This window comes from Alosa pseudoharengus, unplaced genomic scaffold (assembly GCF_046254945.1).
Source record: "Alosa pseudoharengus isolate Yale_2024_CS ecotype anadromous, Long Island Sound unplaced genomic scaffold, YU_APseudo_1.1 YU_APseudo_1.1_scf_16, whole genome shotgun sequence".
NCBI classification, from domain to species: Eukaryota; Metazoa; Chordata; class Actinopteri; order Clupeiformes; family Clupeidae; genus Alosa; species Alosa pseudoharengus.
The window spans coordinates 3,329,266-3,339,990 of NW_027468630.1; the positions used below are offsets into that span (position 1 = coordinate 3,329,266).

The 10,725-nt window shown below is 40.1% G+C and overlaps 2 protein-coding genes across 11 annotated transcripts in view; one reads left to right on the forward strand and one right to left on the reverse strand.

The window, feature by feature from the left end:
• Nucleotides 1-2,576, reverse strand: part of celf1 (cugbp, Elav-like family member 1) — a 41,912-nt gene extending 39,336 nt beyond the window's left edge. For 3 of the 10 annotated variants that reach the window (XM_076286696.1, XM_076286695.1, XM_076286691.1), the window contains exon 1: nucleotides 2,386-2,575. The gene's annotated coding sequence lies outside the window, so the exon portion shown is untranslated. Of the gene's footprint in view, nucleotides 1-2,385 lie in introns of all 10 variants that reach the window. The other 7 variants (XM_076286693.1, XM_076286692.1, XM_076286694.1 and 4 more) reach the window with 5 other exon arrangements.
• Nucleotides 2,577-3,732: 1,156 nt separating this feature from the next.
• Nucleotides 3,733-9,048, forward strand: ptpmt1 (protein tyrosine phosphatase mitochondrial 1). The gene is made up of 4 exons (XM_076286702.1): nucleotides 3,733-3,989; nucleotides 4,091-4,171; nucleotides 5,574-5,765; nucleotides 8,612-9,048. The coding sequence occupies exons 1-4, from the start codon at nucleotides 3,843-3,845 to the stop codon at nucleotides 8,741-8,743; spliced, it is 552 nt and encodes a 183-aa protein (XP_076142817.1). The 5' UTR covers nucleotides 3,733-3,842; the 3' UTR covers nucleotides 8,744-9,048.
• The last annotated feature ends 1,677 nt before the right edge of the window (nucleotides 9,049-10,725 follow it).

Here is a 10,725-nt window from a genome sequence, read left to right on the forward strand (position 1 = left end):
AATGTATATTGTTAAATTGCAAAGTTGACCATGTAGGCTACGCATTTTGCACACTTCTAATGCGAACACTTAAGCAACAATAAGCTAAACACAAAGGATCAATTAGTCGTGGAAAGCTTTGGTTAGTTTCCACTGTTGGGCGTTGGAAAGAGTCTTTCAGAGCCAGTCTTGTATTCAATAGCTTTGCATTCACTTCAGACGTCTCTCTCTCTCTGTCTACTGTTTGTCATATTCCACAAGGGACCACTGTAGACCAAATAATCCAAGCAGACGTCAGAGAGATAGCAAGTTAAGAGAAATTTCAAACAAGCCGTCTGTCAGAATAACATTTTCACAAACAGTTCATTTCCACACAGCAACTGTGACCACAGAGGCTAGTTTCACTACCATCAGCACACAAGCTGTCCTCGGGAATGCATTCCTCTGGTCTCACAGGAGCATGGGGACACTTACTTAGCTCTTAAGAAAAGCTCACGCCTATAGGGAGCTTTCTGTATGGTAAGAATAACCTGGCTTGCATGGTTATTGGTTGATGGTTGCAAAAGTCAGTGAAGAGTAATGGGAGAGGAAAACTTCCATTTTCAGGGAGCAGCTGGACATTATGAAAGAAGAATCCCCCAGTTGTTGCACAGTTGACTGCACTGGGACTTCCAAGCATATGAGCATGCCTCTGTAAGACCTCTTTGGTTCTGATTATCAGACTTCAGACTTACATTCCATACATTGAAGTAAGGAGCATTTCTGCAACACGCCTGACACATTCTCTCAAGTGACTGGGAAAAAAATAAGCTTATGGCTGTCAAAGAGCCTGTTGAAAGGATTCATGCATGCATACATAGAATTCTGTAACAATACGTCTGAAATGACATCAATATTTACTGACAATTTAGAGATAATTCTGTAACAGTGATGAGATGTCTCTGAGCTTGCTATTGTATCTAGATAGAGAGTGATCATATCTCACATGGTTCCAAGGAAAGAACATAATGCTACAGGCTCTTGTCTAAAGGGTTGGCAAGAACATTGTTAGACCGTGTGCAAATGCACGTTCAGGGCAATCGCACAAAGACAACTATGCCTAGGAAAGATGCGTTGTAGTGCAAAAAAATGCATGGAGAGGGAGAGTTAAATACATGGACAGAGAGAGGTGTGACTGGGCAACACAGACCAACATCTTATGTGATTTGAAGCAGGCCTGAACTGACAGTGGCGTGAGTAGTGCTGGTGACAAGGCCCCTCTCCATCTTAGTGTTTCTGAAGACGCCGACATGCTACTACCAGCTAGCTGGCAAGAGCCACACCAAAGTACGCACTTTTATTATCCGCAAACAATCGAAGTGGTTACTGTAAAATAATATATATATATATTATCTAAACACTTGATTTTCTGTCCGCATTTTAACACACCCTATGTAATTATCACCGATTCATATGATCAAGTAGAATCTGAACTTGTATGCTAACGTTATGGAGCAAGCTAACGTCAGATAGTTGACAGACAAGCTTGGACTTCTAACGTTATGTCTTACAAGATAAATGCAAGAACACTGGCAATACAATCGGTTAAAGTCAACAGTTACAAACTCAATATATCAAAGCAGTTTTGAAAATAAGATTGGCTGCAATGAACAACAATGATGTTCAGCAACCAAATACATCGCATAGAAGTATGCCTGCCAAATGATTTAGACATATGGCAAGCTAGCAGCTGATTAACCACAAGACCGTTGTGTAACATTCGCCAGGTAAAGCCACACATTGCTTTGTTAGTTAACGTTAACCGATTAAGAAATGGAAACATTGCCTTTATTTTAGACATTTGACACCCACCCAGAACACTAATAGGCAACTTTTTGTAGCCTTGATTTTAGCCAAGTCGAAGAAGTTGACGGGAGTACAGACTGACCACCACGACATAAGATACTGTTAGCCTACAACTGGTCACACAGGAATGACAAATGAAGCCAGTTAACGTTAGCCAGCCACGTCTGCTAGCTATCCTGAGAGCAGATACCCAGTATGAACTGTATGTATGCATGTTCACGTCAAACTTAATAACATAATCACAGAAACAATTAAAATAAGGGCTTCGCAGCTGGTTAGTTCAACTTAAAATTTACCCGGCAGAATATCTGACTCTAGAGACACTTAGCGGTTAGTTACCAACAACCAAGTAACGTTAATTAGCAACGCAGCTTTAACACCTTTCTGGTGCTGGCTAGCTTGCTAACAAACACCTTCTTGGCATAAACAACACGCTGGATACTCGATTAATAGTCCACTTAGCTAACATTAGCTAGTTAAGGTAAGCTAGGTTCTGACTTTAGGCAGCAGGGAAACAAGTACTGAAATATTGTAATTGATAACGTAACATGGTAAACTTACCCTTTGCACTGAAACTTGCAAATGGCTGTCAGGAGTTACCCAAATGCACTGCCACGATGAAACGTTGCGTAGATTTGAATATATCAGCTATTTGTTTCGCCTAATAATCTTCATACGGCAACTGTCTATCAGCCTTACCCAGTCTTGCAAGGGAACAGTGCAAAATGGCTGTCTTTCCTGCATTTACCATCAAATTCTCAAAAAGGGGAGTGGGGGTGGAGCTTTTATTAAAAAATTAATAAGGTATGCATCACTTTAGTGTTGAATGACTTCATAACATATAGTTCTTGAGGCAATATAGCCGCTGTGTATCTGAAACTGGAATTCGCATTTTCCAATCTGCCAAAAGTGAATCCTCTGTAGAGCCATGTTCCCTATTGACATAAATGGTAAATTCGATTACACTTTTTTTTCACGTGGGGTGTACCTACAATCTTTTAGTGTACTCTGAGTTATGATAAACGGCATTTGTCCATTCGCAATTGGTGCCCTAGTTCTTTGTATAACCATGACTAATGTATTCAGTTCTTTGAAATCCCTGATTATCGTCGAAAATGGATGTAGTAGATGATGACATTTGGATGAGCCATTCGCAGCGCAAGTGAATTGACATAAATGTTTTTTAGGTTCATTCCACCTCACGCGGCGCTGCGCAGATCTGGCTGAATGTGATGCATGCTGGACTTTTGTACAAAACCTACAAACATGTATTGTGTTAACTTTAGCATGCACTTGTAAATGTGTGCATGCATCATGATCAGCCAGATCTGCGCAGCACTGCATGAAGTCAAATGAGCCTTTTGGCTCCTGTAGGGACACTTGTGACTCGACCTAAATGTCACATACACTTTCAAATTTCAAATTTTGTTTGTCTTATTATATGGCCATCACTTAGCAGGGGCAGAGCAAAAGTCATGTAAACCTATCATACAGTCTAAATTCAGATTATTGACATCTCTTGAATAGTTGCATTGAAACTATAAGATAAGAGATGCATGTTTTGCACATTTCAATTGAAATTTATATTGGCAAGGGAAAATAATGATGCAAGGAATGTGATGTATCTGGTAAAAGTCTAGTCTTGGTACATTTTTAGTGGACAATCGGGCATGTAAGATAGCCTATTCCAAGGGCTTTAGTACCACCAAATTCCTTTGATAGTGATGTATCTTTTACTGTCTATGGATGTAGGTCGTGTGTGTCAATGAGATTGACACATCAAAAATATGAATGGATTCCAGCATTATTTCAAATAGGCTATATTACTCCAGTACAGGAGGTGGCGATAGAAGATTTCGGCCAAATCCTCAGTGAAGCCAAAGAAAAGAAGAAATCAGCTCCATGCATTGGTCTATGTCTGGCTTTTACTTTTAGGATACGGCTAGCTGTTCCTGTCACTGGGGAAATTATAGGCGTCTTTTTGTTACTAACCATAGGTATCGAAGAAAGGCTACAGTATGTCAGGGGCATTGGCAAGGCTTTTATTTTATCCAACTTTAGCTTACAATGTTATAATGGAGAAAATAACCTCTAGGCAATGGTATAACCGTGTGGATCAGACTGTTATTTTGGGGGCTCTTCCTTTCAAATCAATGACAGAGGAGGTAGGCTACACTGTCACTGCCAAGGACAGTCTTCTTTTCGGTTAGTGGATAAATGTATGTTACACCTGTAACGCTCTTTCTCTCCTTATGTCGTTGTTCAGTTGGTCCAGAAAGAAAATGTCAGAGGAGTGATAACCATGAATGAAGAGTACGAGACCAAGTACTTTTGCAATTCATCAGAGGTGAGACCAGCTGTGTTCCCTTTCCTTTCAGATCAGGGATCAGTGAATTGTTGCACTCTCATCTGTTATAATACTTGACTTCGTTGTTGTCACTTTTTGTTAACCCATAACAACTATATTCAATGGATTTTCTTGACCAGCATCTTGTCTTTCCAGTTTTTACTTCAGTCTCCTTTTGCACATCGACGTAGTAAAATCAGGATGTTTGACGTTTGACACTGTCAGTGAAATGTGGGAGTCGCTACAAGTCAAATTTGAATCACCGCATGCCACTGAATTTTCCTGCTTGATTGGTATCACAAGAAATTGGGTTAATTTTTTAAAATATTTATGAGTTATGGTTCTTGGCATACACTATTGTCCAAAGCAATGTACAATAAACATGATCATTATAACAGTTTAAAGGAACGGTATGTAAGAAATGTAATTCAATTAATCATAAAATGGCTCTGATTTGTCACTAGACATTAGGAAATCATGCTAATTTCAAATACTTATATCACTGACAACAGTAGTCCGGCCAGGATATCGTCATTTAAAAAAGTGAAGTTGCAGCCCTCAACTGATGTTGATGTTTACATATTTGTGTTTTAGCCTGATCCGCCACCCTCCACCTATCTAGTAATCACAAAGTCAGTAGTGTTTTAGCATTTGGGTTGCCAGCTCTGCTCTAGTCACCACATCTGCGGTGTACACCGCTCTACAGTATTTTGAAAGTGATTGTAGTACTAGTTTTGGCCAAAATCCTACATATGGTTCCTTTAATGTTGTCAGCAATACACAAATAATAGTAGACTAGATAATTTTAAAATAATAACAAAACAGACTGTGACTCTGTAAGGATAATTAGTTCAGGAGATCCAAGGCAAACAGACGAAATTCTTTTTGAACATCACAAACCGAATACTAGAACGAAGGGCATCAGGTCAATCAGACGTGCCGCTGCATTTTGAATCATCTGTAATGATGTCACTACAAGTAGGTAGGCCAGATAACAATGCTTTGTAATAGTACAGTTTGGAAAGAACCATGGCCTGCACATGATGTTGTGTGGCATAATGTGTAAGATAAGGTCTGATCTTCCAAATATAGTACAGTATAAACCAACATGACTGTGTGACTAAGGCTACATGTTCATCAATTATGACGGCCAAGTTAAATGGCGTTTTAGCTGGGGTCAGTGAAGATGAGCCAAGATGGATGCTGGGGTGTTAGAGAATATCTGGAATATCAGAAGCTCAGTATTAGAGAGATTAAGCTGAAGTGTTGATCTTTCGTCTAACTGTGTGCATGAAAAAACAAATAAAGTCAAAGCGTGTGTGCGTGTGTGTGTGTGTGTGTGTGTGTGTGTGTGTGTGTGTGTGTGTGTGTGTGTGTGTGTGTGTGTGTGTGTGTGAGACAGGAGTGGAGAGCAGCCGGGGTGGAGCAACTCCGCCTGAGCACAGTTGACCTCACGGGTGTGCCCAGCATGGAGCACCTGCGGAGAGGGGTGGAGTTTGCCCTGCAGCATCGGCAGGAAGGCACCAGTGTGTACATTCACTGCAAAGCCGGCCGGTCCCGCAGTGCCACCGTCGCCGCTGCCTACCTCATCAAGGTGAGACAGCTGTAGAATGACACTTCATGGTGGTTACAACATGTTCTGCTCGGTCTTTTACAAGCCCAAATCCAAAGGAGTTGGGACGTGTAAAATGCAAATAAAAACAGAATGTGATAATATACAGTACAAGTCTTGTAAACCCATATTTAGCAGCAAAAAGGACATAGACAACATATCAAATGTTGACTATTTCATGGAAAATATATGATCATTTTGAATTTCATGCCAGCAACATGTTTCAAAAAACGTTGGGACAGGGAATGTTTACCACTGTGCTGCTTCACCTCTTCATTTAACAAAATTCTGTAAATGATTAGGAACTGAGAAGACCAGTTGCTACAATGTATTCCTATTCCTGCCGATATAGGATTTTACATTTTTGGCTGTTGCATGGTAATGTTTACACTAGCATTTCTGAAATGAGTATCAAACTGTGCTCATAGACAATAGTTATAAGAGGTTTTCCTGAGTCCATACAATGATTTTCTTTACAGAAACAGGTCTGGTTTTAATGCAGTACCATCTGAGGACCAAAAGACTACGGCCATCCAATATTATTTTCCAGCTCTATCCCTAGTTTGCAAATGTAAGGAGTCCTAATGTTTCTATACTGATCAAACTCCTGATCATGTGAACTGTTGATTAATTACTCTACCACATGATGGTATGACCTTATGGTGGGCCCATTGTCACATATGGCTGCTACAACAACTTTTGATTATATCTATAACCTTTGCCTTTTTCACAGGAGAAACTAACTAGGAAGCTGACAATGTAATTAATGTGAACATTGTCATGTCTTGATTAATTTACTCTCACTACAACAATGGTCTCAAGTCACATCAAAGTACTCTCAAATCAGCTGACCTCCAACCATGTGATCCCAAATCAGGTGACCTCCAATCATGTGATCCATATCAATGTAACCAACCACAAACTAGGTAAACTATTTAAAGGAACCGTATGTAAGAAATGTTTTTCAATTAATCATAAAATGGCCCTGATATGTCACTAGACATTAAGAAATCATGTTCATTTCAAATACTTATATCACTGACAATAGTAGACCGGCCAGGATATTGCCATTTAAAAAGTGAAGTTGCAGCCCTCAACTGATGTTTATGTTGTGTTTTGTCATGTCATGTTGTGTTTTGGCCTGATGCGCCACCCTCCTCCTATCTACTGATCACGTGTTTTGGCATGTGGGTTGGCAACCTCGAGTCAGGGGGGAGGGGGAGGGGATACACCGCTCTACAGTAATTTGAAAGTGATTGCAGTACCAGTTTTGGCCACAATCTTACATATGGTTCCTTTAAGTGAGGTTCACAGAGCATTCTAGGAGCCATTCTGTAGTCAGAATCTCCCGCACCACTAAGGTGTGTAGTCATCATCCTCTGAGCTGGTATGTTCATTCTCTGATTGCTTCATATGGCTTCCTAAATGATCCTTTAACCTGTTTTCGTAACTTTCACATTATTCATTTAGATGTACCTTCTATAATGTATTGGATGAATAGCTTGTATCTGACAAATAAATTGTTATGCTTTGACCCGCATAGTTTTCTAGAATTTCTTTAGATATCCCTCAAAGTTTAAGATGTGCCAGGAGGAACGGCTGGGATTAGTCCCTAGGGCCGTGGGGCCTAAATCAGTGAAAGTAGGCATGCTACCAGGAGAACTGGCCATCGTATTGTACTGTGGTGGGTCACTGATTTTATTAGTAGTCTGAAATTAGACAGTTAGCCTTAGCACACCCTGAACCCTCTGTAGCTTCGGTAAGATGCTCTGTCCAGATGAGTATAGTGGTCCAGGCCAGCACTATAGCCTCTGACCAACTTTCACACTAGGATCATTACTCAGTAAATGGTGCCTCCCGAATTAATCGGCCGAGGAGGGCCTTGCACACTATTCTTGGGGAAGTTGAGTCTAATTAAATAGCTAGAAGGCATTCTTGTAACAGTATTGTGGGTAGGCCTAAATCGGCCTACTATGGATAGTAATATTACTTTGACTGAAACTTCTCCATATCTAGCGGGGTCAGATTCATTAGGTTAACAGGGGTTCTATAATCAATTGTTATTTCCAACAGCGCGCGGAAGCTTCATGATTTCCTTCAACCACTCCCAGTTCCCTCATTGGTCCTGACGAGTGACGTCTTATACAAAGATTACTCTGGATTCTCTGAATACTTTAATGATATTATGTACTGTAGATGATGAACTCCCCAAATACCTTTTTACACAATTTCATGTTAAGAAGCATTAAAATGACAATGTTTCATAATTTGTCCACACAGGTTTACACAGAGTGATGAATACCCCTACATCTTTACTTCTAAGAGACTCTGTCTCTCTGGAATGCTCTTTTTCATACCCAATCATGTTGCCAGTTACCCTAATTTGAATTGGAGATTCAGGTTGCTGGAGCCTATTGTGTGGGTACCAGATAACCATGAGGGGGCACTAGATATCTGCTAAAAATAGCCATGTTATTATCCAGCCTAATTCTAAGGTTCTACATGGGGTTGTACAAAATAGCATTTGAGCATGTTTTTAACAGACCAAAGTTGCATATCTTCTGTATTAACATCATAAAACAACTCCTTCATCTACTCTATGTCATCTTTAATGGAATTTGCTGAATTTTACAAAAAGTATATGGGATCAGAAATGCGAACTGTTCCTTTAAATTCCTTAGACTTTACTATGTGTCTGTCTGTTCTGCACTGTGTGTCTATAATTCAATTGGTTGACGGATCCCATGATTCCACATGAGTGCAATTTTGTCTGATCCACATGTTTTTTTCTCTCTCTCTCTTCTTCCTGCTTATCCCTTTCCCTACAGCTTCACTGCTGGAGTCCCGAAGAGGCGTGTCGGATGTTGGCCGCTGTGCGGCCACATGTACTGGTGCGCTCCGCACAGCGGGAGCTGCTCCTGCAGTACTACCAGCAGGTCTGTGCTTCAGGCTCCAGCTAGAGGAGGGACGGAGATGCCAAAACCACCACAGCAGAATCAAACAGACTGGTAATGAGTGCATTGGGTCCATCGGAAGGCGTCTTGCACTATAAATAGCTTGGATGTAGGTGAACAGAATGCAAAGTTTTGGGTGCATTTTTTTTTAATGATCCAATAGTTGTTTTTTATATGGGTGCAGACATTTTTATATACCATTTGTACACACACACTGAGCCATCAGGCTTCAAGAATCAGTCAAGTATGTGAAAAAACTGACTTGGTTACTGTATTTATTGACTGTATTAAAGTTACAGATTGTGAAAATACATTGAAATCATGTTTTCTTTCCTGAAATGAAGAGATAATCAATTGGGAGAGTATGTAACAGGTTAGCAACTATGGTTTTGGGAAACGCAACCCAGATAAACTGAAGAAAGCCTGGAAGAGGGCTGTCTCACTCAGAATTAGAATTCCTTTATTGTCATTGTGCAAAGTACAACACAAATGCATTATAGTGCTTGACAGTAATATCTGTAGATACCTGGAACACCATGATTAGGCCTATTAACCATAAACCATTCAGATTAGCCATTAAAGGAATTATCCGGAGTAAAATGCACTTTAGATCGATTTCCGGATGATTGGGGGTACATACGTTGAGTTGACATCAAAATTATGTCATTCGGATGTGTTTTGAGAAAGTTCGATTGTGCCGTTTTCAGTCACAACTCGTAGCCTGGAAGTGAGCGGGGCATTTCAATTGCGCCGCTACAAAGCGCTATTTTTATACCTCTTCTACAGTTCCAAACAACATAACACTTACGTGGTAGTGAGTAGAGGGTCCCTAAAGCCAAACCGAAGTATCCCGAGGTCTTTATGTGGTCGAATAGAGAGTCCAGAATGAATTTCATCAAGCCAGTACCTTTCCGGGAATGTTGCCATCTTTGCCGCCACCTTGAGGGGAAAGTCCGTAGGAGTCTTATTGCTGTGTAACAAGCTCTGGAAATTCACAATTTCGTCGCCGTTTAAAAACAAACAAACATAGTCCAGTCCATACAACTTCATTTCAATTTCGAAAGAAATACTGGATATGGTTTTTTAAAAAAAATAAAAAAAAACGGCGACGAAATTGTGAATTTCCAGAGCGTGTTACAACACACTCAGCAATAAGACTTCTACGGACTTTCCCCTCAAGGTGGCGGCAAAGATGGCAAAATTCTGTAAACCGGAAGTAGACCGGAAGTAGAAGGGGCGGGACTTCACCACTATTGTGGACCTGGAAATGTTGAGTACACTAAAGTTTTATGATGGAAATATATAGTATGGGTTCCCAGCCTGCAGAAACTGCTGGATGCTAATTTGCATATCTTGGGCAATTTTTGTAATTGAGCTAATTAGCATACATTAGCACAATAGCCTATATTGTTCATATTATAAGAGCTGCTTGGCCAAAATGGACAATGTTAGTATGTTTTTAGGGGTTACTGGAGATGCTGAGTCCATTTCTGACATTTTCAAGATTCAAAATCACTATTTAAACTTGGTTTGGTCACATTTTACTCTCATTAAGCTGAGTTTTTTTGTACAATTTAGACAGAGTTTTGGAGGATAGGGCTGTAGCGATATACAGTAGGGCTGTAACGATACACCAACCAAACAATTCGATACATATCACGATTTTTGACCCACGGTTTGATACAAACCTCAATTTTTCTTTTTTTGGATGGGGCGGGCTAGACATTTCAATAGCCTACCTTAGCATACCAGAGGATTACAATGTAATATATCTGTATTATTTTATATCTTGATATGAAAAGAGAGAATACTGAATGTCTGATATTTATGACAGCACACTTTATGCAGATTAGCCTATAGCTTAGGCCTACTATTTCTATTACAACTCTACCAGATTCAGCTGTCTGGTTGAAGCCTGGAAATATTGTAAACAAAGTAGCATAGTTGGCTATCTTATCCTAGTCTACTGTTGGACTGTTCAGTTTCCT